Source organism: Hippopotamus amphibius, chromosome 8 (genome assembly GCF_030028045.1).
Source record: "Hippopotamus amphibius kiboko isolate mHipAmp2 chromosome 8, mHipAmp2.hap2, whole genome shotgun sequence".
Classification (NCBI taxonomy): Eukaryota; Metazoa; Chordata; class Mammalia; order Artiodactyla; family Hippopotamidae; genus Hippopotamus; species Hippopotamus amphibius.
Window position 1 is genome coordinate 111,338,096 of NC_080193.1, and position 27,920 is coordinate 111,366,015.

General features: G+C 35.5%; 1 protein-coding gene across 2 annotated transcripts in view; it reads left to right on the top strand.

The window, feature by feature from the left end:
- The window catches only part of TMEFF2 (transmembrane protein with EGF like and two follistatin like domains 2), a 240,125-nt gene that overhangs the window by 162,324 nt on the left and 49,881 nt on the right, over nt 1-27,920 (top strand). For both annotated transcript variants that reach the window (XM_057745707.1, XM_057745708.1), the window contains exons 6-7: nt 13,102-13,250; nt 13,987-14,046. In XM_057745707.1, coding sequence (XP_057601690.1) covers nt 13,102-13,250; nt 13,987-14,046 — 209 coding nt within the window. The remainder of the gene's footprint in view (nt 1-13,101; nt 13,251-13,986; nt 14,047-27,920) is intronic.

The window sequence follows — 27,920 nt, forward strand, 5'->3', positions numbered from 1 at the left end:
TTAGATTGTATATTTGGCTTAAGTATTTAAAGAGAGAGAGAGCAATACAGAAAGAAAGGTCAGGAAGAAGTGAAGGACAGAGATAACAAGGACTAGAAAAAATGGGAGTAGGAGTGAATGAACTCATTTTTAACATTACTCAGTATGATAATATTCTTAGAATTTCCAACAATGTGTAATACTTCTGGAAAAGCAGATAAATAAGCTAATGGTTTCTATATTTTGAAAATTACATGAAGTTAAAAATTATTAAAAATCTATAGGACAATGCCAACTATCTCATCTTTAAAACAGAATATACTGGAGATGTTATCTGCTAACAGTTTCTTTTTTTAAGCATAAAAAAAAAAAAGTGAAACGTTAGTCTTGTACTTCCAAACATGGCAGAAAAAAACTCAATTATAGATTTTAGATAAATATGCATGGCAAATAGTTCTTTTATCCAGTTGATCAAAGCTTATTTGCAGTTGATTAATTAGGTGTAGGTGGAGAGGTAATGTAGTGATGGCCAGCCTGGAATGGACTAGACCAATTTAATACAAGATGAAGAATGAATTCTTCATGAGCACAGGAAGCAACAGAACCTGCTATGCACCAAATATCCATGTGAAGTTATTTTCATTTATTCTCCACTCATACCCTCAGACAGCCTTTAGAGGTAGGTGTTATTATGAACTAGGAGTTATTTTCCACATTTTAGGAATCAGTCAAGTAACTTGCAAAACTAAGATTTTTAACTCAGTGGCATATGATCCTGCAATCCCACTCCTGGGCATATATCCAGAGAAAACTATAATTCGAAAAGACACATGCACCCCAATGTTCATTGCAGCACTATTTACTGTAGCCAAAACACAGAAGCAACTTAAATGTCCATCAACAGAGGAATGGATAAAGAAGATGTGATGCATATATACAGTGGAATATTACTCAGTCATAAAAAAAGAATGAAAAAATGCCATTTGCAGCAACATGGATGGACATAAAGATTATCATATTAAGTGAAGTCAGAAAGAGAAAGACAAATAACACATGATATCACTTGTATATGGAATCTAAAATATGACACAAATGAACTTATCTACAGAACAGAAATAGACTCACAGACATGGAGAACAGACTTGTGGTTGCCAAGAGCGGGGAAAGGAAGGGATGGATTGGGAGTTTGCAATTAGCAGATACAAACTATTATATAGAAAATGGATAAATAATAAGGTCCTACTGTATAGTGCAGGGAACTATATTCAGTATCCTGTGATAAGCCATAATGGATAAGAATATGAAAAAGAATGTATATATATGTATAACCAAATCATTTGCTATACAACAGAAATTAACACAACATTGTAAATCAACTATACTTCAATAAAATAAATTTTTTACAAAAGATTTTACCTCAAGCCTGTTGTTCATTCAACAAGCATTTATTAGGTACAGCTAACTGGCTGAGACCCTAATAACAATATCCAAAAGTCCATGCTCTTTCCACTAAACTGGGACATGTGACACAGGACAGGATGGAGAGCAAGTGAGTAAGGCTACAGATGATGAAACAGCCAGCAACCTAGTAGAGGAAGCAGCAGCCCCAGGAAGGAAGCACTCTCAGATGACACAGAGCATGGTTGGAGCCCTGATCAGTTAGCGATCACTGAGTAATTCACCAATTAGAAGGACATTAAGGAAATGTTGCAAAATCAAACAGGAATCCTCATTCATCCATTCATTCATTCATTCAACAATTATATGTAGAACATCTACTATTTGCAAGTCGCTGAGCTAGGCACCAGGGAGTGCAGGAGAGAGTGCCAAATTCATTGAGTAGAGGCTTTAACAGAGAAGAAGCTGCAAAAACTGGGAAGATGGTAGGAAAATGAGGATGTGCTAGATAAACAGAAGTAATAGGTAATATGAATATAAGGAAACAAAGTATCAGAATTTTAGAACTGACCATCCTAGACATCATCTTATTTGGTCAGCTTGGCCTCCAGTATCCTGTGGCCAGATACCCAGCAGCTAGAGAGCAAGAATGCCCAAACCAGAGTCCTGACTCCTGGTGCAAGTTTCCTTCAATGACCTGACCTGATTTGGAGAAGCCTCTATGGCTCTGGGTCCCAAACAGGAGGCATATGCTGTCATTTCTCACGTGACACAAGACATGAGTTTTAGGGAAGAAGAAAAATGTTTTATCATGAACACACAGGAGAGAGTTTCAACAGAGGGAAGAGAATGAGAGATGATATTGTTATGGAGGTATCGTCAGTGCAATAAAGGATTTAGAAGTTCTCTTGCTACAAGTCACCATGGAAACCACCTGTTAAAATTCTGCTCTTCCTTAAAGTTCTGGTTCAAGCATCACGGTCTCTGTGAAACCTTTCAAGATCCTCCAGGTAGAAATCATTGTTTCTCCTCAGTGCTTTCAAAATACATCGTTCATGCCAACTCTGATGACGCTGTTTTATGGATACTTTTTTTCCTCTTTTTACTGTGATCTCTGTTGCCAGCTGGGATCACATTGGCCATCTTGGTGTCTCTGATATTTAGCCCAGTACCTGGTGCCAAGTAGATGTTCAACTACACATATGGGGTTAGACTGAATTCAGTGAGATCCATGATAAATGAAAATGCATATGCCTAGGAATAAAAGACAGACAAACAAACAAAAACAAAAAACGAAAAAAAAAAAAGCAGCAGTAATAGTTGCAGCCCTCCAAACACCTTTAACAAGAGGACCTTACCTGGAGTTTGCAGCAAGGAGGTATTCACACATCCTGTAAATTTTTACCTTTTAAAGCTTAATATGTTTGAGAAACTCTAAAGCATTCCTATTTCAAGGCAAAATGTTCAAACATTTCTACTTAAAGTCCTTCATCCCAAGAGTTTCAGAATAGCTCACAACTATTTCTGGCTGCCAACACTGCCATACAGCCCTGTTTCAGAGCATCAAAACTCACCAGCAACACTGCAGGAAGTCAATGAAGAACGCTGGCTTGGCCTGTAAACTAAAATGCCACCATGTGTTTGCAAGTTTAACATTTCAGTGGATGAACAAGTAAGATGATGAGAGAGAGAGAGAGAGAGAGAGAGAGAGAAGGATGGAGATGATTCCCTTCATATAACAAACTCTGCTTGAAAGTCATTTTTATACAGCCATAATAAGCTCAATCTTAACAGTTGTTATTTACAAAGACACATTTTATCCTACTGGAATTTCTCCATCATATTATTTTTTTCAAATGTGGTTTAAACAGTTTAGAAATAAATTATCTAGATCTAAATCAATGCAAAAAATATTTACTAAGCTTGACATTTAAGCAAAATGTCAAATCTAATATTTTTACTTTTAATTATATTTTGAAACTATCAAAAAATATAACACATGCATTCACCACTGTTTTAACAAACATTTTACCATATTTGCTTTTGATCTTCGGGAACATAACATTACAGATAAAGTTAAAGGCATCGTCTTTAAGGAATCATATTTTCCACCTTCTCTTTCCAGGATTGGTGCATAGCATCCTTATGAATATTTTAATTATATTTTTCATTATTCAAATAATGGAATTTATGATAGCATGTTATAATATGTATTAAAAATTATTTTTAAAGCAAATTTAAATTAAATTGACCCCAAAATTAATAAGTAAAAGATAAAGAATGATGTAATCATAAAGGGAGATCATTTGATACAAGTTTTAATTATGAATATAGTTAGTTCATGCCAGCATAATTTAATCAACACGTTATTTTTATACTCAATTTTAACAACATAAACTTTTGTGGACATCAGTCTGGAAAAAAACATGTTACAAAAACACTGAGAATTAATTTCATGAGGAAACACTACAAGTATACAAATGTCACCTCTATATCGCATAAGGTAGGAAATGTGATCAATAAAATTTATTGAAATTTGTTGAGTAGATATTTTATTGTTCCCATTTATCACCCATCATTTATAGACACACACACACACTCACTTACTGCTCTTAGCTCCCTGAGAGCCAAGGAGATATGTTAGATCATCAAGTAAGACTACCTTTCTTCCTTTGAAAAGAATTATCATGTGTCCTTATAGGAAAATAGATAAAAATTAAACAGACAAATGAAAACCACCTGAACAATGTAATGGACAATGTCTTCAAACTAACAATTTTACCACAATGCAGAGCTGTTTTTCATTTACTGTTTCTTATGCCTCATGGGTAAAATCCAAGGGCGTGATACCAAATTGCAGCTTTCTGGAGAATCTACATTGTAATGATGTTCATGTATATTTACTCCTGAAAGTCCTTTGGCAAATGAAAAGCATACCAGAGGGCCAGTTTGTAAAATATAAACATGAAGCCGCCCCACTGGCTGAGGTGGGTGTGGGAACCCCGCAGCTGGTCCTAAAGGAAGGTGCTAAAACACTCAACATGTATCGTGACAGAAAGGAGTGAGTGGGAATTCAGTCTACCACGTTGTTCAAATGTGATTTTTTTTCATTATATTGTTTTTCCTTCCAACTTTTGATTCTGGGGTTTTCATGCTTTCTGACTTCGTCCTGTACTAAGACCCATCTAGTCAGAGGAACCACGCTTCTTAGTAACCAGAGTCATCCTTGGTTATGGAATATATTTTCCAGCTTAATGAGCAAGAGCACACATGTGATGCTAATGAGGGATTTTTTTTTTTTTTTTGCTTCAAGATACTTTTTAAAATGTATATGAGTAAGAAGAATTGTTTACTCTGATTATCTTAAGATGTAAATGCAGCTGCTTCAAAAAGGAAAAAATCCTGAGAAAAATGCAACTGTGATACATGAAAATGGATCACAAGTTACCTCCTGCTTCAGCTACATCCTATATACTGAAGAGGGGCGTGGGAGCACTCGCAGCCTCAGAGAGAGCCTTGTTTGCTGTCTAAGGCAGTGGCATTAATACTTACCTACTGCCACAGTCCTCTTCAATCAGACCTGGAATCAGGCAGGGTATATGTTAATACAAGGAGTAATTCTCTGAACCGCAATTAAGAGTGCTTACATGATATCTTCATTATGATAGAACCCTGTTTGCCTCTTTCCCGGTAGCAAAGAAGGAAAATTCTCCTTACCAGGAGAGGAAAGAATGCCTTCCTGAGTCCCACACGCAGCTGCCTCCCTGAGCCTGGCTGATCTTCTCCTAAGTTTCCGATTTGGAACAGAACACGGGTCGGGGGGGTGGAAAGCAGGAAAGGGTAGAGCAGGAAATGCATGGGGTGATGGTTTTTTTTTACCTTAGTGCTTTGCTATAATATGCCTTAAGTATCAAGACACTAAGCCCCATCGATTCTTACTTCCTGTGACTGCCTCACTCCTGAGCTTTCCGTGCTAGTCCCTCTAGCTGATGGCGATAGTCTGGTGACTAGTCCCCCTGCCCGCACTCCATGGCCAGTTAATCTTCCTAAAGCACACCTTTCATCACATTGACCTTCTCATCACCCTGCGCTCAGAAAGCTTTCTGGAATCCCCATTGCCTGGAAGATAAAGGTCACTCTTTGGACTGGAATTGAGGCCCTTTATAATCTGTCTATAGAGTGCTGGACTCTGCCACTTTTACTGGGAGGAGTTCATTTCAGTCGGTTGGATTTATTCCTGTTCCCCAGCACCTGGTGCACGGTCTGCCTCCACACATTTCCCCATGTCATTCACTCCATCACAATTCTGTTACGTGCCACCCACCTTTTGAGATAGTTCAGTTTCCACGTTTTCCTCCCTACTGTGTGAGCATTAAACTTGGAAGTTGTGTGGAAGTTGGAGCTAAGTGCCTGGCACAGGGGTTTTCAGAATTTCATCTCCTTTCTCACTACTCCATCTTGGTTTCACTTGGTGAGTCAGTTCTTCTGACAGCTCTACCATTAGTGTTTTTGAATCAGTGCATTTAATCACCTGCCCCTGTTACCTGAAACTACACACATACCAACTGAAGCATGTGGAGGAATGCATGTCACTTAAGCATGTACATTAAACAAGAATATTAAACTCCTTATAATGGAATAAAAGAGAAAGAGAAAAAGGGTGTGGCTGAGATATCTCAATAGGCTATGCAAGCTATCTGCCTTAGAAAGAGCTAAGGAACTTCCTTAAAATGCTGATTTCTGAGTCCCATCCCAGATGTATTGCATCAGAATTTCTCATGGCAAATCTTGCATACACTAAATTTGGAAAATCTCTTAGTCTTAGAGGGTAAGAATGAGTATTCACTATGATTGCAACTCATCACAGCTGCACATCAGAATCACCTGTAGCATTTCTGACAACTGCAGTTACCTTGACCTCATACCAGACCTCCTAAGTGAGAATCTTTGGGTTGGCACCCAAGGTTAAAATATCCCACAAGAGGTTTTGATCTGCATCCAGGATTGGAAACCACTAAGCCAAAAGTTAATGATGACCAATATTTACTAGGTAATTACAACTTCTAGAAACAGTGTTAAGCAGTTTATGTACATTTATAAACCATTTTCGTAGGTTTGGGGAAGTTAATTAACTAGTCCAATGCCATACAACTAGTAAGTGATCAAGCCTCAATTAAACACAGGTCTATTTGATAAAAAATTCCAAACTCTAGTCTCATTCCCACCTACCTTTATTATTTTTAGACATTATTTCAATATATAGCCGTCAGTCCGTATCCGAGGAATTGTTCCTCCTGTTAAATATGCGATTCTGGTTTTGAAAGTTCTGACATCACCTAGGGGAAGGGTTACTCAGCTTAGTTTCCCTTCAGTCAGACACCCATTGACTGGCTATCTGTAGTTCTAGACTTTTTCTCAATCCTTCCCATCTAATAGGCCAATTTCTATGCTTTAATCATTATAAAAAGATAGATATTAATAGCAACTGAACTTTTTCCATGTACAAGAGGATCCTGGTCCCCCTCACTGTAATCCTGGGTTACATGTCTGTAGAAGGCCTTTGCTCCTTCCTCCTAGGTATCAAAACAAAAAGGATTGCCTTTCTCAAATAAAAAAAAAAAAGGCATTGGCCCACGCTCACATATGTCACCTGAGTAACAATGTGGGAGATTTCCTCATCTTAGTCAACACGTTTCCATCCTTTATATAGAGGGTTTAACTTTTCAATGAAGTTTCACATGTCTTACCTTATTTTTTCCCCACAACTCAGTGGTTCCTGAATTGTAGTTTCTTTACAGGTAAAAACACTTATAATCAAGTTCCATCAAAAGCAGTGACATGAAAATTAATGAGTAAATGGGTTTAAAGTATCACAGGAGTCTTGAGTGAAAGGTACATACTGTTTTTACTGTTACTAATATAATGCAGCTCAACCATTACAGTTCTGACGGAGAACACTGACAGTGGCTCTGGCCTCATTTACTGGTCGGGCCAGAAGGGGATCTGCATCGTAACCTTAGAGACAGACAAGCTCCAAGGAAACAAATCTGTCAAGGTCCAAAACAACCCCGAGAGCCACCATTGCTGCAATGCAACTGAGTGCTTTAAAACTGATTAGGAATGTTGTATGGTCAAAATTCTGAATGGACACCAGATCAAGGACCTTGGGAGAGAAATAAGTGACAGGCATGTTTAATAGATGAAACAAAATCTAGTGAAATTAGAGGGCAGCCACAAACCAGACACATGAATAAGTAATTTGCTACCTGGCAGCGTCTGCATCCTCACACTCTGGTGGATGATGAGACATTCTTAAATACACGAGAAAGGCTTACTTAACGCATTTCAGAACATCCTTGGAAGAGGCATTTCAAGAAAGGCAGGGAACTAAATTAATGTCAAACCCCCCAAAATATTCATGAGATAATTATAAATGTATGTGAGTTGTCTTAGGCACCACCTTTTACTTCCTATCATTTAGATTATTCACTCCATCAAGTGGTCTTTTAAAATTATTGGATGTTTCTCTTCTTTCTTACGATTCAGAGAGCTAAGGTTTTCAGTCAATGTTAATTTTCTGTGAAGGATTTTCAGAGGGGAGTATTTCCACATAGAGACCCCTGAAATTATTATTTTCAAGTAGGGCTGATTCTTTTTCTCTGTAGCCTAGAGGAAAAGAGATCTATGTAATCGCAGTGTCAAAGTGTCAAAAGACTGAGATAGGTTGAAAAAAAAAGAAGAAGAAAAGGAAAGAAAACACAAAAAAACCTTAAAGGCATCCATGCAGTCCTCAGCCTTACAAATTCTTGGCTCACATAAAATACTTGTGACATGCTATAATTAACTAGTTACTCCTCTCAGAATGAATAATAATGCAATTATTTGCCAAACGCAGGGAAGAAGGGATAGTTTCTGTTTTTAAAATGTTCAAATTTCATTTCTGTAGAAAGAAAAACCCTGGATTAATTTACATATGCTGTGAAAGTAGAGAGTGACCTGCATTCTACCATTACACTATATAATTCTGTCACCTTTTTATCAGAGCCTTGTGTTTTTCAATGGTTTGAAACAGCACGAAACTGACAAGTCACTACCACATTCAAATTGTATTCATTCTTAAAAACTGCACCCAAATACCACAGAATATAAGTAGTAACCTGGCTGGTGAAAACATCTCCTTTTTGTAATTGGACTTTCATGCCATTGGGGCAGCTAAGGGCTAGTGAGGGTCCTGTTTCCTTTGTCTGTGTAAACACAAATAAAAGGAGGAAGGTGACCCTTAGTTCTTCAAGGTCCCTCTCCTTCCTTAGAGATTTCATGTGCCAAGTAGCACAAAGTTAGGTGAGAGTTTATCTGAATATATCACTGATTCTCTCTCCTATGTGTTAATGTCTAGACAATGACCGTTTTCGTTTTCTTCCAATTCCATCCTGCCATTGTCTCAGTAATTCAGCAAGCAGTTATTAAAGACTTGCTATGATGCATTGTACTAGGTACCAGGAATTCAAAGGTAAAAAAGACACATTGCCCTTGAGAAAGTTGCAGAAAAGTAAAGCTAGGCACATTAACAATGCAGTACATGCGTTGAGGGGGTCCACTCTCCACATGTACATACACAAGTTCATGCACTCATATAAACACACAAAACCCCACTGCCCAATGAATATGAACTTCCAAAACGTCCAGAGTCTTTAAAAGTTTTGAAGCGGAGATTTGGCATTAGTGCTAAAACATTACAATTTTGTAATTTCAGTAAAGTCCGTTGGAGTGTGTTTGTATATACTTAACTGTCTGCGTGTGTTTTTAATGTGGAGCCAACTTCATACACAGTTTCATTAAGGATAAAATATTCTGAACAATTGATGCCCTAAATAATCAGATTCATTTAATATGTGTTAGTTACTCATTCTAATACCAGGTGTTGTTCAGAATTTTTAAAAACTAATAGTCTCTGATATATCTCCATGACCCTATGATACTAAAAAGCCTGATCACTTGTTTGGGAAGACAGAGACTGAGTCGATGTGATTTAAATTCATAAAGTCATGATGAATATTCCAAACGTAGACATAGCCTTGTTTTTTCAAGCCCTATTCATCCAAAGCATTCCTTTAATTACTTAATAGTAGGAATTTGGATCTTTCTTGTGTTTCATTGTACTGAACAGTGTAGAACAGTGCAGGCTTTGGCATCACACTGCCTGTATTTGAAATTAGGTTTTTTCTCTTACAAGCCGTGTGACTTCCCAAAGCCTACATTTTCTTATCTGTAGGATGGAGATAGTAATTGTAACTACCTCAGAGAGACAGAAGGATGAAAGTAGTAATAACATATGAAGCACATAATACTGGGGCAGGCACTATCGTTAAATAAGCTAGTAGTATTATCATTATCCCCAAATGCAATTGAATATTCATTTGATCTCAGTGAGGACATTTACTATTTGCCAAGAAAATTATTTAGCTTCCCTATGTCTGTTTTTATGGCAGTAGAGTGATGAGAATTTATATTAATTTTATCCTTTCTTTAAAAATATAAAATCACGTTACTGTATTCATTCGTTTCATTTATGTGTGTACTGAAACCATAGTTATGGAAAGCTTCCCATGTGAAAGGTACTGGGCGGGGCAAGGAACACAAAGATTATGCAGTGACTACTGAGAAGAGTCAAGATGGACTTATAGTTTGAGGCCATGGTCCTGAAATCCTTCATGGTTTTCTAACTAATTAACCCTAATAAACTTAGATACAAAAAACATAGTAAACAATGATCATATAATCAGAGTTCATTGGCTTTTTATAAAGGTACAAATGGTAGGTCTTTGTAAGCCAGTCCCAAAGTTTCCCTTTCCCTGAGCGATGGAGTTTTTAAGCCATTTCAGCAATCAGTGAAGCCTCTTCCACTTATTCAAAGAGAGAAAAATATTCTCCATAGATTTCCAGTTTCCCACTGTTGCTGAAATTCATGAGCAAATTCATTATACTCATGCATTTATTTAATATATGCAAGGCCCAAAGAAGAGGGAGGAAGGGGGAAGGTATAATGACACTATGCAGTAGAGAAAAAGATAAGTATAACCCATGATTTTCCTAAAGCAAAAACTCTTTCTTTCACCTGAAAGAATGTAGGTCCCCTTTTGAGATGAGAATAGAAATGCCAAATGTCTACACTTTTTTTCATAGCTATTTCCTGAAAGGCTTTATTTGAGGCAGCAAGAGTGAGGAATTTCCAAAGGAGAAACAAACCTTGAAAGGAGATCCCCGAACGAGCAATGCTAGAAAAGGAATGGGAAGAAGGTGTCGGCAGCAAAAAGTCTGTGGGACTAAGATCAGATCGGTCAAACTGAAAAAAAAAAAAATAGCCAATTGAAAAAGGAAGATCTCGTAAGATATCCTGAACAATTGTTTAATTTGGTGCTATGGCTTAATTAAGTGAATTCTTCACTGAAACGTTGAATCCGGCAAGTTCAATTCAACCAAATTTTCTCTTTCCATCTCTATTCTCATGTCATCATTTTGTTATGATATCAAATGGACTGCTGAATTGCCATTTTTTTCTCAAGATTATACATGGTGTGCATCCCTGAATTTCTTTGCATTCAATTTGGAGAAACCTGAAAAGCCCTTGATATTTTGTATTAACTTACTCTAAACAGACAGAGGTTATCACATACCTTCCTCTCTGCTCTGCTGCTGCTAACAGATAATTATTTTGGCGTCTTTCAAGGAGATAGTCTCTAGAGTCTAAAACAACAACAGTCAAAACCTAAACTGTCTTCAACATAAATGAAGCGATCTTTTTTAAAAATATGAAAAAGTCAGTCCCCTCCCCTCTTTATTTACTACAAATGGTTAAGGAGAACAAGCCAGAACTACAAAGCCACTTCTCCAAATCCTCTATGGAAAAAACCGAAAGCTCTTTGAACATGTAAGAGCTCCTGATCTCAGATTTTTCAGATGCCAAGAATCAGCCAAGGAAGCAATGTCGTGATCCCAGTAGCTGTCATCATATAGCACCATCACCGCCAAGGTAGAAACACCACTCTTAGTGACTTAGACATGCAGAGATGGTTACCATCTGTCTTATTTGTATCTAAATAACTGAAATATTAAAAATAACCAAGTATTCCTAAAGCAATTCTCTTACCAAAAAAAAAAAATATATTAAATGAATTAGTACATTATCTGCCAACATTTTTAACAGAGAGCTAGATAATTCTGATACAGATGGTTTAAAGACTGCATTCTGAGAAGCCCTGGTTTGTAGACAAACCCTCTCTCACTCAGTCAACAAACTGAGCAAGCAGTGATCCCCAGGAGGTGAGTCTGGTGCCAGTCTGACTGCTTAAGAATATAGGATCCTAGGCTTTCCCCTCATATTTACGGAGGCCCAGAAACCTGCTTATAAATAGCTATGTTTAAAAGTTTTCCGTGAAACTAATACAAAGCCTGTGTTAAGAGGAAAGGGGTTATGTTTTACTTTAACACACTTGTGGGGGGTCCTTGTTCCACAGTTTACTAGCTCTCTGACCTTATGTAATACCATTGGTCTGTAAAATGACTGTTGCAAAGATTAAAGAAAGCAATGCCTGTTCAGAACCCAGCAGGTAGTCAGCTGCTTGTTTTTGTTATCATTATATCCTATGCTCAACTCCAAGTAGATATACAGAACTAAAACGTGTGAGTCATCGCTTCAAGAAGCATATAATCTATTTAGAAAAGTAATATAAATATTAATAAAAATTTAAAACAGGAGCTTATGTTCTAAGGCAGTAACGTACTTGCACACATAAACACAATATTCTGAGTGACAAATGTACGTTGTAAATTACAGAGAATTATAAGGACATAGGAAAAATCATGAGAAGCTTGTTTTAAAATGTCTAATTCTCTTAATTCAGGTGACCTAATTTTCATTGATTCACCAAATTTTTCACCAAATTTTTATTTCTATTAAGAAAAATATTAAAATCATGAGTGATAACATAATTATTTAAAGCTGAAAATAGAAAGAGTATGTATCTGGGAAAGGACTCCATGGGACAGACTTCAAGGGGCCCATGAAACCCCTAAAATATTATGCAGAATTGTTTATATGAGTATAGGTATTTCTGAGGAGAGATCCATACCTTTTATTTGATTCTCAAAGGGTTTGGGGATCTCCTCAAAATGTTAAGGACCACTGAAGATTCCTGTTTAGAACAGCTTATGTGTATCCTCACATGTGCAGAAGAAATTTAACTGCTGATTGCGTTCCAAATAATCTCTGTGTGTACTTTCTCTTAAATGTCCTCTGAATCATTTTCCTCAAGCTTTCACCACTCAAATATCCTGAGAAAAGAAGTAACACAGTAAGATTTCATTTAAGGAAATTGTAAAGCAGAGTTTCATGGCTACTTCAGCCTATTCAAATTCTACAGGCATCAGCACGGAAGTTTATGTACATGTTTTAAAAGTTCCAGTGGCAGAGATCAACTGATTATTATTTTCTGAGTTTTCCCTTTTTATTTTTATCCATTGCTCAGTGTTTTGAATTATTTTTCATTAGTTCTATGTTTCTTTTCATCTCAGGTAGGAGAGTGAAGGAACTTCCCCTGGAAGGATAAAATTCAATTTGGCCAACTTGCATTTTGCCAACTTCACAATTCTTCCGCTTTGTGTTTTATTTATAATGTGGTAACAACACTATTGATAGTACACATTTTTATATCTCTCTTCCTTTAGGTGTGTGTGCAACATTGACTGTTCTCAAACCAACTTCAATCCCCTCTGTGCTTCTGATGGGAAATCTTATGATAATGCATGTCAAATCAAAGAAGCATCATGCCAGAAACAGGAGAAAATTGAAGTCATGTCGCTGGGCCGATGTCAAGGTAATGTTCACACCAAAATTCATTTTAAAGAATGTCTTTAGTCTTTGTGTAGAAATGAAAAGTGGCGATAACTCCTTATTAGGCAGTATCCTCATTTTTGAAAGACAATTCTGATTTACAATAGACAGTAAATTTTACTGTAGCAATTGTGGTGATTATATGAGTTTGAGGGCCTTTTGGCAACACTCCATATTGTTTTCCATATAATGGAAGTGTATCTTCACAATGCCATCAACACAGAGGCCAATATTTAGAAGACAGCAGATATACTCTTTGCATAAGGAAAAAAGAAAGTGAAAATCATTTTTAGCAAAGAATCTAAAGATTTACTAGACAATCTTGAAATCAAAAGCAAATCACACCATTTTTAGGTATTGACTCAATAGAAATATTCAAGTACCTTTTTATAAGCAGGATATACTAGAATGTTCTATTTTGTTTCTTATTCAGAAACATTTTTTTGGTTTTTGATTTGTTATTCTTTCACCCAGCTTATCTGAGTTATAATTGTGAACCTTCTCCTTGCCCTAAAAGCCTATATCCTTCTATTATATCCTTCTATTAGAAAGCTTATGTCCTTCTACTATTCACTTTCAAACAGAAATTGACATTGTAAATCTGCTTTGTGTAAAGACTGCTTAGAAATATAGTTGAACATTTCTTAATTGTAATGACGATACTGTTAGAAGGATATCTAGGAAAGAGTTAATCTTTCACTGTTAATTTTTTAACACAGATAACACAACTACAACTACTAAATCTGAAGATGGGCATTATGCAAGAACAGATTACGCAGGTACATAATATTTTCTACTATAAAATATGAGCACTGCTATTAAAGAGTTCTGGGGAATCATCATTTACCATTGATCCTAAGTGGATCTTGCAAGACTTCTGACGTGTGCTAGTCTTCTCTTGCTTAGTTCAAGTTTTCAATAGACAAGATTGAATTTTTGTTGAAGCAAATAAGACACTTTTTTTTTGCCACAGTTAAAGCAATTGTCAAAAATGTCAGTAAGATATAATTAACTTGTTTTGACAGTGCAAATGGTACAAATGACAAAACATTTATCAAATTAATGGGCATCAATGGAAATTAATGCAATTTTTGGCAGTATATTATAATTAATGCAAATGTTCTTGTTTGAATTTTTATAAAAGTCAACAATAAAAAGTTTGCTAGTCTCTAAAAAAGCTAGAAAGAAAGGATATCTATAAATAGTAATATAGGCTGTCTCTACTTTGATACAAAGTTAAAAAGGTATGGGTAACATTTAAAAAAATAATAAAATTCTTTAATTTATTTAGAAACTAAAATGCAAAATTATACAGGGTAAAATTATACTCTGACACATGCAAAATTATAAAGCATTTTATGTAGAAATGTAAATCTTATTTAGCAATGATAGAATATTATTTTGAGGAATATTTTTAGCTAATATGGTTTTCCTGGGTCAGAAATAATTTATGGGTATTCAAATAAGATTTTAACAGATTTTTAAATTTCATGGAAATTTAGGATAAAAATATAATATAATAAAAATAAAATTATTAAGGTTGGTAATGATACGTAGTTTCTTTTAAAAAAATTTTCCATTTAACTATTAAACATTTGTAGCTAGATTTATGGCTAATAGTCAACCAAAAAAATTCCTTACCTTTTGAAATATGGATTACTATTCACTCCTTTTGAAACTGCATTTCCTTTAACACTACTTCTGCCATTATATTTATATACATAATAAATTGATGAAATTTTTTGATGTTAGTTCATCAGATGTTTTACTTATATATACCTCAAACATCTCAGAATTTGGAAATAACAAAAGTATTCTTTTTTTAATTTTCTATTTTTATCTTAATAAATTTCAACAATGTAAATAAAACTTTTCCTGTGCTAGAAGTCTAGAATTATCAAGGATGATGACGTGTGAAAAAACATTAGTTCTACGTAGATGTTGTATAGCTGTTCCCAAAGTGTGCAAGAGAGATATTAATAGATATTCCTTGAAAAGAACAGTCCATGATCAGTAGGTCTGGGAAGAGCCCAGATAAACAAGTGAATTTTTTACCCAATACTGTTCATAGCACTTATGTGCACTGTAAAATTTTTAAGAGATATGCATATTTTATTTATTTAATGTTTTTTATGTTTTATTGTGCAGAATTTCTAATACATACAAAATACACACAAATGTAGGTTGTATAGGAAAATGAACCCCCATGTATTCATCACTTAAACTGAGTAACATCAACCCATGGCTAACCTAGCCCCATCCCTCCCCCCGTCTTTCTCCACTTTCAAAATATGTGGAAATAATTTTGGAAATTACATCATTTTATTTATATATACTTTAGCTCACATCTCTAAAAGATCAACCCTTTTTAAATAAAAGTATGTCATTATCACACCTAAAATAATTATGAATAATTCCTAATAGCTTTTATCAAACTTATTTAATAAATAACATTTTTGTGGCATATTTTTCATTACTAGTGTCACCAAGAATACACTTTGGAATACGCTGACCCACAGGAAAACACTGAAATTAATAGAAGATAATAATGGAAAATTGAGGTCTGAAGCTAATAGCATATATTTTAAATTTTAAATGATATCAAATTTAAATTCTCTATTTTATTATAAATAATAACTACGTATTGGCATTTTAAGTCACTACCTGACATATTTAAATTTTACTGTAGCCTAAAATATTTGGAGATTTTACAAGGATCTCACTTTTATACAAGGAGTAACTTGCTAACTGCACTTAAAATACCTTTACGGCTGTTTTGCAAAGTGATTCATTTGGAAAAAAATCTTCAAAAATGTAACATTTTGTGAGTATCTTCTCCATTGAAGTCACAGCAAAATCAAACCTCTTCCTGAGAATTCTGTCCCTGAAACAAACAACTCTTCAAGTTGATTAGCATCAATGTGCAAATATATTTGCATTTATAAAATTGCACCAATAAATATAACGGAGTTTGCCATTCTCTCTCTGTCATGCATATTGCATATTAATGGTGTGTCCATTTTTCAAAGAGTTTGGGGAGTTCAATTTTTATTCTAAAAAATATTTTATATTTGAGTTTGGTTTCAAACAGATCATCTCTGATTTTCAGTGTCAGTGCTTTTAATTGACATTGTTTCTTATGTCTTTATTGAACATGAGAATGTGGTTTTAAATACATGCAAATGAAAACTATCTAAACACTCGGTGTTGTCTAAGATGTTCTAATTTGACATCAGATTTATCTAGCAAATCCCAAAGAAAAACTTTTGAGATAAAAGTAAGTTTGAAAATGCATGTTTGTTGAAATCCAAATTTAAGACAGGAACAAAGATAACATAAATTAAAGCTTGGAATTTCTAATTAAACATTGATTGCACACTTTAAAATTCCCCTGGATTTAATTTAGATGTCTATCTTCATCGATGATCTTATTTAAATGTAATGTATACCCTTTTTTAGACATTATTTAGATAATACTCATGTCCCTCAGCATTTCCAAGCTTCCAATAGTACTTGCATTTTCCTGAATTTGGGGAATCAAACTTTGGAAAAAGTAAAAGGAACCAAATGGAGACTCAGTATGTCATTGTCCTCTTATTAATTTCTGTTCCACATGCTCAAAACTCCCCGAGAAGGGAAAACAGGAACTGTGTGACTCATGTTCCTAGAAGTTTGCTATGTGCTCACAGCTAATTTAATGTCAGTCACTTCCCTTGTTAGATAAACATTCATGTGCTCTCCCACCACAGGCAAGTACAGATCTTAAAATACTCATTTTTTTCCCTTACATATCCTTAATACTATAATTTTAAAAGTTTTAGCTCCCCTGCCCCCTTTTCTCCCTTTGGGCCTACCTTGTAGCCATTAATACAAGAACACATATTTCTGATTACAAAAATGGAAACATACTTTAAAGAAAGCCTAAGTCTGAAAATAAATATGCTGTGTCTTATTTCTTATATCACTTTAAAAAGAGAGATTCCAAGTAAGAACCAGCAGGGGCTAACTTACAAAAACATAAATGCAAACTAAGAGAGCCATGCCCCACAACAAGACTAGAGTGTGACTGAGCTTAGGCAGAGCTGTGAATTCCCTGAACCTCACAAGCACAGAACTGAAGTGGCCACTAGGAAACCAAAGAATCTGCCAGATCATCCCTGCCAGCGTTACTTTCTGACTGCGTCTGACTTTGCTCTCTATTTTGCCCTCTCTCCTTTAATGAGACCCAAGGCATTAGTGAGTCCTGAATTAAGAGCTTTGGCTCTCTTTGTTTCAAGGCAGACAGGATCCCTGTCTAATGAGCTAACCAAGCCACTTAACGCTACTCTCCCTCCGTCAGTCTAAGACCGGCTTAGATTTAGGTCTTACTCTCTGCTCACAGAAATGTTCAGAGAACACAGTTTTTATAAAACCATAAAGCTAGGGCTTTCAGGGACTTACATTGTTTCAAAATGCTAATATTAAACTTTCTTTTTGGAAGTTTTTAAGTAGCAAATGTTTTGCACCTCTTGAAATTTGCAACATTTTCTTTAAAAAAAAAAAAAATAGAGCGCCCTCATGTCTTATAATGAAAAGAAATGAAGTGCAACTATTTTGTTTTTCTTCACCTGGTATGTGTATTTTCTGATTGGGTTGCTTTTCTGTCTAAAAGCCTGGTCATGCTTCATCAAAGTGGCTATATATTTTTCCAGTAAAAACATACTTAATTGTATAAGTTATTAGATGTAAAAAAACAAACAAGAAAAACAATCATGAAGTTAAACTAGTCTGTTTTTTATCATCTAGAAAATAAAATGTATTTTAAAATGCTATTCTGTACCAGTTTCCAAAAGTATTTGCAGTGGCTTATAATTAAAATATATTCAATGAAATTTTTTACAGAGAAATTGAAAACATAAAAGCAGAACTGCTGAGGAAAATGAACACATCGGCAATATAGACTATTGTAGTTACTGCATTTAGCCCTGTGTTCTTGCAACCAATATAAAAAGAGAAATTATGATTGAATTAATTCATTCAACAAATATTTTCAGAGTCCCTGCTATACACACTCCACTGTCGTGGGCTTTACAAAGGTCAATATATCAACCGAGATTTCTGCTAAGATGGAGCTTAGGTCTTTTATTGTCTGATAAAAATAAATAATCAGTTCAGAGACTAAAGACAAAGTTTCTCCAGAACTAAATTCTAAAGGAAATATTTAGCATAGAACTTTTTATAAGGTGTCACTGGAAAATATGGAATGGATAAGATCTTCAACAGTGATTTTTTTATAAAATATGCCAAGAGGCTCTTCATATGGCTGGGGATTTTTTAATCAATTTTTGATAACATTCTAGAGCATAGCATTAAAATATGTATAACTCAAAGATAGGGTTCCTCTGGCAGACTAAAGTAATGAGTTATATTTATGTATGTTTTCAAATTGGAAAAAAAAAACCCAGAATACTGAGGAAAATGGCTGTGAACAAAAGCATGCTCAGTCTGTCTTCCCTGTGTATCTACAGGTTCAACAGGAACTGGATAATAGAACAGTCAGAAAGCTTGAGTCAAGATAAAGAATATGTTAGATTATGGTCCGTATATGGAGATGAGACATTTCCCGTTTTTATTAGCTGTTAATGAGAAAAGTGAGCCCTGTCATTCCCACTCTTGGGAGGGACCCAGGGGTTCCCTAGCTTTGAGGCTAGGTAGAGACATGCATGGAGTCCTTGTGTCTACTTGATGTATATTACACTGTGGCCGTTCACCAAGTTTTTATAATATTTATGCAGGATTAATTTTTAGGAAATGTTCTCTTTAGAAACCTTGTCCTGGGCTTCCTAGGTGGTGCAGTGGTTAAGAATCCGCCTGCCAATGCAGAGGTCACGGGTTCGATCCCAGCTCCAGGAAGATCCCACATGCCGCAGAGCAACTAAGCCCGTGTGCCAAAAAAAAAAAAAAAAAAAAAAAACTAGAAACATTGTCCTTATCTTTAAACAGTAATTTAGATATTAAGCTCAGGTCTGAAATATGGAAGAAAGTAACCAGAAATAGACATTTAAATCAAATTCTATCTATCCTATTATTATTATTCCATCAACCCATTTTTCCCCACTAAGAGGAAACTGACATCTTGAAAGGGTATCTAGATAGCCTAAGTGAATTGTCATAATAACTTGTTCTCTGTAGAAGCCATTGCAATTTACAAAGGCTTTTCACATATATTGTCTCCTTCAGTCTTGACAACCGAAATGTGAGGGAGATATTATATGCATTTGACAGGTGAGAAATGGAGGTTCAGGAAGATTAAGTAAAAAGACCACGTGATAGAGCTAAGGTTCAAACCATCATCACTAATTTCAGAAGCCAGGAAAATGTGAACGGTGAGGGATCAGGGGAGAAGTATCACTACCTAACATTCTTAGAGGTCTGGGGACTCAGTCTGCACCTTAAAGGTTAATCCCTTGTGAGTTCCAGAGTCAAAAATGTTTCACCATGATATTCCCATTGCCGTGAGATGCTCCAAAGTTACTCTTCTCTTTGAACTTATGTCTATATACTATAAGCACTATATTGTTTGGTTTTAAAATTGTTTCCTATTTATCCACATACACAAGAGAAGCCAGAGAGAACAGGATTTGTCACCAAGTAATCCTACATTAATAGAAAATGTGTGTGTGATACTTTGTAGTTTTACAAAGATCCATTCATATTATCTTATTTGCTCTAACATCAATTCAATAAAACAGGGTTAAAAATACGAGGGGAAATAAAATTGAGGCTCAAAGAAGCTAAGTGATTGACCTGGAGTTGGACACAGTATTTTGACATATTGACCAGCCACCCATGCAAATAGAGCCTCGATCGCTCTTCCACTGTACATATACAGACACAAATACCAAGTGGTTACATATCATATTTATAATATGAATTAATTCAGTCATGTGGCAAAAATCTGCATTTAAAATGGAGGCTTTTCCCATTTGTTTGTGAACACAAGGAGCACTTCACCGGAAAGCATGTTATGTCTAGGCCAATAATTTGATCTGTAGGAAATAAATAAATAGCAGCAAATGCAGGCAGCAGCTTGTAGCACAAATATTGGTATCAACGGTGAAATAAATAAAAATGTTTGCCCAGGCTATTACAGTGCCACCAGACCAGCCTAGAATATTTAAGCTCAGGAAATGAATTAAGATGTCAAGATTTTCTCAAGATTTCTGAGGGAAAGTGTCTCAGTTCGAGTATTTTCCCCTCTGGGATTTACTTTAGAGTGCTACAAAATTCATAAAGCTTTCTATGAACTTCAACTCACAATTTTTCCTGCTCCCTTGAACTTCTGTGCTTTCATTGTTTTCCCCATAAAATTGTGTAGCCAGTCATCTGTAATATGATGTTATGTTCATGGTTATAGATAAACACGGAAATAGTATTTGCAATACAGATGAAGGTTTTCTGCTGAAGAGTTGCCTTGGGCCCTACTAGACACTCTGGAAAACTTTGTGTTTATGCCCCAGTTCATAAATGAATCCTGCATCATTTATGTGCACTGTTTCCTATTTGAAACGCTCCTTTCTGAAATGAATTGTTCACCAGGAGGTGTTACTTACTTTTCTCTTCCATATAGGTGTGGCAGCCAGTTTAGTGGTTAAAGCCACTGAAAATCAGACAGGGCTGAGTTGAAACACGGGTCATGCTATTATTGATTATTTAACCTTGAACCAATTAGTTGACCATTCTGAACCTCAGTTTCTTCATCTGCTGAATGGAAGTAATAAGCCTACTTCCACAGGGTTGAAGTGTGAGTTAAAAGATACTATGTAAGGCACTAGCAAGCAGCAAGTAAGCTAGCTACTGCTGTTATTTTTCTTTTGGTCTGACAACTGAAAAGAATTTATTTTTATGGGAAATGTAACACATTGTATGGGATATGGCCTGTTCATAGATGTTGTTCAGAGTTTTTATCCATATACTGTCATTTATGAGGTCATAAAATTACAAAAGATTTATTTTTTTCCTACCCAAGTCATGTAACAACTTATTGCAAGACACTTTGGCTGATTTTTTAATTCACCTATAAAGAAATATTTATTGAGTACCTACCATTTATAAGTCTTCAACACATCAGTATGTCAAATTTTTCACATGGCCATTTTTTTTTCTGTTTTCCTCCAGTCAACATAATGTTATGTATGGTATATCTTGATCATTTTAAAATAACATGGTTACCAGATTATTACAATGTAAGATTCATATAAGAATTTATTGAGGATATAACATTTGAAAGAACTGCAAGATCATGATATCACTTATATTTCTTTTCTAGTTGAGCTTTAAAGTCAGTCATTTATACCCCAGAGTATATGTTTGAAGGACCTACACATTTATTGTTTAAAAGAAAACCTATGTAATGGGTGAGCATTGTGATGGAGAGGTATCAAGCAAAAATAACAGGAATGTGCTATATAAGAGTTTGTTTCTGTTTATGCAAAACATCTAGGGAGAGCATCAAAGTCAGAACAAATATTTTCAACAAAAACTGATCATCAAGGAAAAACAAGTCTTCTTGGCATAGGGAGGCAAACATCTAGATATCACTGGTGAAAGTGACATAATTCTCCACCATGGTTGACCTTTTTATCTCCATCATGTTATTTCTGTTCCAAAGGAACAGTAGTATAAGTATGGGTAGAATATGTGAAACTGAAAGAAGAGTAGGATATGTCCAAATCCTCTGTATAATTTCGAGATACATAGTTCTCCATAAAGCTAATATATAGAATTCAAGCAGTTTCAAAAAAACCCAAAATATCCAGAGCACTTTGATTTGCTGTTTTCATTAGTGAGTCTGACATGCCCCATATATATGAACCCACGTTATCAAGCACATTAAAAATTCAGTTCTCACATCTTGACAATTTGAGACTGTGTACAAACATAATCAACTAAAAATATTTTAAAATATCTGTGAAACTAAAATCTCTCAGAGAAATTACATTTCTAAACACTGTTACTTGTTTCGTGGGTCATAGTTTATTCCCTCTAGTTGTTCATTTAGAAAACACTGACTTTTAGTCTGAATGCAAATGTAACCAAGAGAAATCTAACTTATGAGCCAAACTCCAGGCATAAAAGTGTATGAAAATCAGTGATAAAGCTTGAGGGAAGTGGTGGTCCAGTAACCTGAGAATAGGAATGAGGATCCAAAAGGACAGCATCCCTTCCTCACCTATGGATCTTGAGGTGGGGGGGGGGGGGAAGGGTAGAGAATATGGCCATCTTGTGAGAAAGCTGAAGGTACTTGGTATTGTCAGTGAAAGCTAATGCTTCAGTATGCAAGAAGAGAGATGAGAATTTCAGTGAAACATCTGAGGATAGAGGGGACTTTGCCAATCATGAAGCACAGTTCCGGGTGAGCTCTGGAAAGTGGTTGGATGTTGGGGACACAGAGATAGGTGTAGTCCAGGGCAGAGAACCAGCAAGGGCAGCACATCATGGAGAGGATGATTTGGTGGAGATGGACAATTGGGACAGGACAGGCGAGAATTGGATGTTGACTAAATTTGTGATAAATCTCTTGGATTTGTGGACTCAGAAATCTACATTTTCAACACACTAAGAGTAAGCTGTTGGTCCGCAGTGAATGGAGATTAACCACATTCAATGCCCGTGTCTGGATTTGCAGTAAGAAAGAGTTACCTAGAGGATTTGATTCCTCGGGCCAATGCATTCTCTTCTTAGAGTCGAATTCTCTAGAAGCTCAGTTATAGTGAGGTCACTTAGTGAACCTGAATAGAGCATCTATTCTTTAGATGTTTAAGGCATCAAGCTAAGACAGTTGATGCAAAAGGTTATTATAATAGGGATACTTCTGTCCTCAAATTTATATAGGTAATATGTGCCTTTGGCCAGGACTTTCTCTTCCACGGTTAGAGCTTACAGTAACACTATTGTCCTTTGTAACTCTCCTTTGTTGAGTTTCCATTTCTGGGTGTTCTTGTCCAATCTGCCTATTTTCCTAGATATAGTGGAGATCTGCTCTCCCAAAAGCCAGTTCATGACCTTAAGGCACTCTAGTGCTCTGGAAAAGCACAGGGCAATCCCATTCTCCTTACTTCTGAGTTCCTCTGGGGTCTCTCCCAGTAGCCCCCAAGAAATGACAATATTGGTATGAATATCACTATTAACTATATTGGAGTGATAGGTCCTTTTGCACTGTAAAAGCTGCAAAAGTTTTTACACAAACTTAACTTTGAAAGCCCTTCCTTAACATATAATCCAAAGAGGTTTGACCAATAACTAAGAAAAATGAGTAAATCTTAGAAAGCCAGTTTAATATTTTGGGTATGTCCTAAAATAATTCTTAGCATTTATGTTGACAAATGTCCTTTATGGTGACGTTGTTAATGTTTCATTTCATAAAACACAGAACGAGTTTATTAATTATCCCAAACAGAATGAGATGGAGGATTCTGCAGGGAGTTGTACATGCATCACCAGTATTTGGTAGTGTTATATAATATTCCTGTACTGTATATTCTAGGCCAATTAAAAGAAAAATCTGCTGCTTTTAATCTTTCACATTTTCTAAGATTCAAAGCTGCGTGTGCCAGCCACACATCAGAAAACCTCTTCCCAACAGCATTTCATTTAATAACGGAAATAAATGTCTGTTTAACTAGTAAAAATTTTTGAATAAAATTTTAAAAATCATTCAGAAAATGAAGCCTATAAACAAGCTCCATTTGTCCTCCAGAAATTAAGTATTTCAGAAAGATCATGTTATTAGTCTACAGAATTTAAACCAACAGGCAATTAGTGTTTTGTCAGGCAATACACATCCAAAGTCACTTATGCAGATTGACTGTTCATATACTGTCACAATTATTCTACAAACCTTGCACCACTGAGTTTTTTCCTATTTATTTTTCCATTATTTAAAGAGCCTCAGGGAAGTTGAAGGTTTCTGGCTGTTTGAAATGATCTCTGAGTAAATCTCATTCCTATCCCCAAACCCCAGCCACTCACCCTTCCCACAGTTGGTACATATGCCTTTGTTTCTGATTTGTAATGAAATGTAGTGATGGAGGCATGAGGAAGAACCAATAGGCAGGCCAGGGAAACTCATCTGTAAGGTAATTTTAAGAAAGTGTCCACGTTGTCTTCTATATGTAGAATAACTAATAGTAAGCAGAGCGCCCATCAACAATGATAGACAGCCATTAGCTCTCACTTATCTAAGCACATTGTCAGGACTATATTCTAACATTCAAGCTGACTGCTTTCAGCAATTTAATATGCTTCTTAGCTGTTCACATTAGCCATGAATTGGTACGTGCTTAGGAAACGCAGCTAATTGTAATGTTATCCTCAGAAAACCACTGTCATCTTCGCCATCATCATCATATCAGGAAAATAATACCACTGGAATAGGATCACTTGGCTCTTTCCAAAACCAAGTAGAAATTATATGTGTGTTGTCTCTTGTTTTGGATTCTCTACAAGGCCATTCTCCAGTGATATGGGTAGCCATATTTATTTCTTAATTTCATTTTAATTTCAGAGTAAACAGCTTACAAAGAGCATTTTGTAGGGGAAAGAGCCTGGAATAGGAATGCAAGAACTTTCGACTTAGTGTCATCCCTATTCTTACCTACCTCATCAAAACTTAGATAGGTATTTAGCCTCTCAAAACCTAGGTCTTCTCATCAGTAAAATTTGAAAATAAGATTAGATTATAATGACGTCTTTCTAGATTTAGGATCCTGTCATCAAGTGTGCAACTTTAGTTTAAAAATCATGAACTTGAGGGAAAGTTATTGACCATTACCTTATGTCAATGCTTCTCATCTGGGACAAGATTTGACAATGTCTAGAGACATTTCTGATCGTCTGGGGAAGAGGGGGTGCTGGGTACATCTAGTGGATGGAGGCCAGGGATGCTCCTAGATTAAACATCTTACAGTGCAAAGGACAGGTCCCCACAACAAAGAACTATCCAGTCAAAATGCCAATAGTGTCAAAGTTTGGAAATCGTGCTTTATGGCATTAGAAATTATAGACAAGTGTATATTACATAGGTTCTAGAAATTAAGTGGCACTATGAAGTCCAGAGCTGGGTTCCCTAATCATTTCTCAGGTCTCCTGTGCCCCAAGAGGAGATACGATCCTAAACCGAGGATCATTGGTTTAGTCCAAGTTTCATTTCAACTTGCTGTTTGAAATATACACACTCTTTTTTTTAAATGACAGTTGTCCCATAAATAGAAATGTCCTTTAAAGTTTTCCAAATAAGAGGGAATATATGTTTCTGAAAAGGCTTATCAGAATGATGCAAATGCACCTAGCTAAAAAGGAAGTACACTCTTAGTTATCCTAAGTTACTGAGGAAAGTTCCCTAGTCATAGTTGGATCTCTTGTCTTATTCAGTATTCCTAACTAGTAGTCTAACAACCCAGGGCCCTGCTTTGCTTCTATTCAAAACTGTGTCATCTGTGTGTTCATATTAGCTACTCCTTACACATTTTGACTAAATTGCTGAACGAAACATTGCCTGTTTGAAAGATCTTTAATGATGTTCTTTGAGGAGGCAACAGCAACCATTTCAAAGCTTCTTTTTATTATCTGGCACTTACACAGTAGAAATCTTTGTAAGCCTTGAATCAATGGAATATATTTAAAACCAAGTGGCTAAATTCTATTTAAGTGTCCAACAGCAATTCTTAAGGCTGAAATTGTTGTGTTGTTCATGGAACAAAATGCTTGATATGGCTTTAGATCTCAGGTATTCATGAAAACATTCATAGTTGAAAATGAAGGGGAGTCTGAAGATGTCTCGTAAATGTAACTTAGAGCTCAGCTAGACCGCACCACCTTTCTCGGGGAAGGACACCAATGTGCGTTACTGTTTAGCGGCTCCCAGGCACAGATCCTCCTGGGGATGGGGAATAAACCTGGCTGCATTGGTTTGCTGTTGCGCCTAGTGAAATAAAGTTATTGGTTTTGCAACAAGGACAATGAGGATATTTGTTTAAAAAGACAACTTGGAAAAATAGCAAAGACAACAGGAAATGATAAATGAGTAAGTCTTTGCTACAGTAATTACTTTAGTATTGAAACGAATAACTTTCACAGCAATGCTATTTTCTTGTCTTAGATTATACTACTACCTATTCATATAGTACGTGTACCATTGGCCTTTATGCTGGAACAAAAAAACAATATCTAAGAAGGAAGATTTGGTAAATAAATTGTCTGAGATATACGTGTTAATGTTTTGAAAAACTTATGATGTCCTTTCTGGAAACAGACTATCTCTGAAAGATGGGAAATTTTTTTTTTCATCTACACTAGTTTTATGCCAAAAGTTAGTCATTTAAAATAATGAAGTAAATCTTTCTAGTATAGACAAGTGAAATAACATACAAGAATCTGTAATCCATTTATTGATTGTTATTCTGCATTTGCTTTGTTAATTCCCTACTGAGATGTTTTGATTTTGTGGAAAACACACTGGACAGGTTGTCAAAAGACCTAAATTCTAAACCTACCTGCTCAACTTACAAATGTTATATGATCTGGGGAAGTTTCCTAGGCTCTCTGAGAATCTTTAAATGAAGAGCATATCTTTTCTGCCTTTTTTCACGTTTTGAAAATGAAAGCCCTTTGTGAGATGAGACTCATTATGCAGTTATAAGGAATTACTATTGGCACAAATTAAGGACATGGATACTTCTTATTCTAACTAGTTTTTCATGTTGTCATCAAAGTTTCAATTGCTTTCAAGATTGAAATAATTCTTTAATTTGGATAGCATAATTTTATCTATTTTTTTAAAATTCAAACTAAAGATTTTTGGATTCTAGGTTTTGATTTTCCTGTTTCTGTGTATAAGTGTATTAATTGGGCTATTAAAAATTTTTTAAAGACGGCAAGTCTGTGTTAGACTCAGTCTTCCCTTGACGATGTATAAAGCTTCAAATTTATGCCCCACGTGGATCTGTTCCCCACTGATTGGCTTACGTGTTGCTCAAGCTCCATTTTCTGAAAGCACAAGGGCTATTTGAGGCAACCATATGGCAATATGGCAACCAACAACCATATTGTTACAATGACTTTTTTCTCTCAATGTGTTCCTAAGTAATGGAAGCGTTCATTGTACTCAACATGTATAGAATGTTTCAGAATTTGAGTAAAAATTGTATTAGTCTAAGGTAATATGATTTAGCCCTGTTAAGAGAACTCTCTTACAGAATTTGAATGTAGCAGGGTACCAATTAAAATTATGAATTAAAATTGTTAAAGGCCTATTCCAGATAAGACACGTTCCATCATTCCCACATTTTGCATATGAGTTTTACCCATTGATAATTTAATCAATAAATACAAATGTAAGCATTTCTAGTACCAGCAAAGGAGAGATTTTAAGTGGTAATTCTTGTCCTCTCTCCAATTAAACAGAAAATAAAGAAATGAACAATCTAATCACTTGTGAACATGAAGATTAAATTCCTCTCCCTTACCCTCATATAAATAAGCCTCTATTCTACATTTAAATTTCTCTGGAGAAATATACTGCTTGTTTTTTTTGATCACCTGATCACCAAAGATTTTTCATTGGAACTTGAATTCCATGGTTGCCCTTTATTCCCTGAAAAAGAAAAAGGAAAGG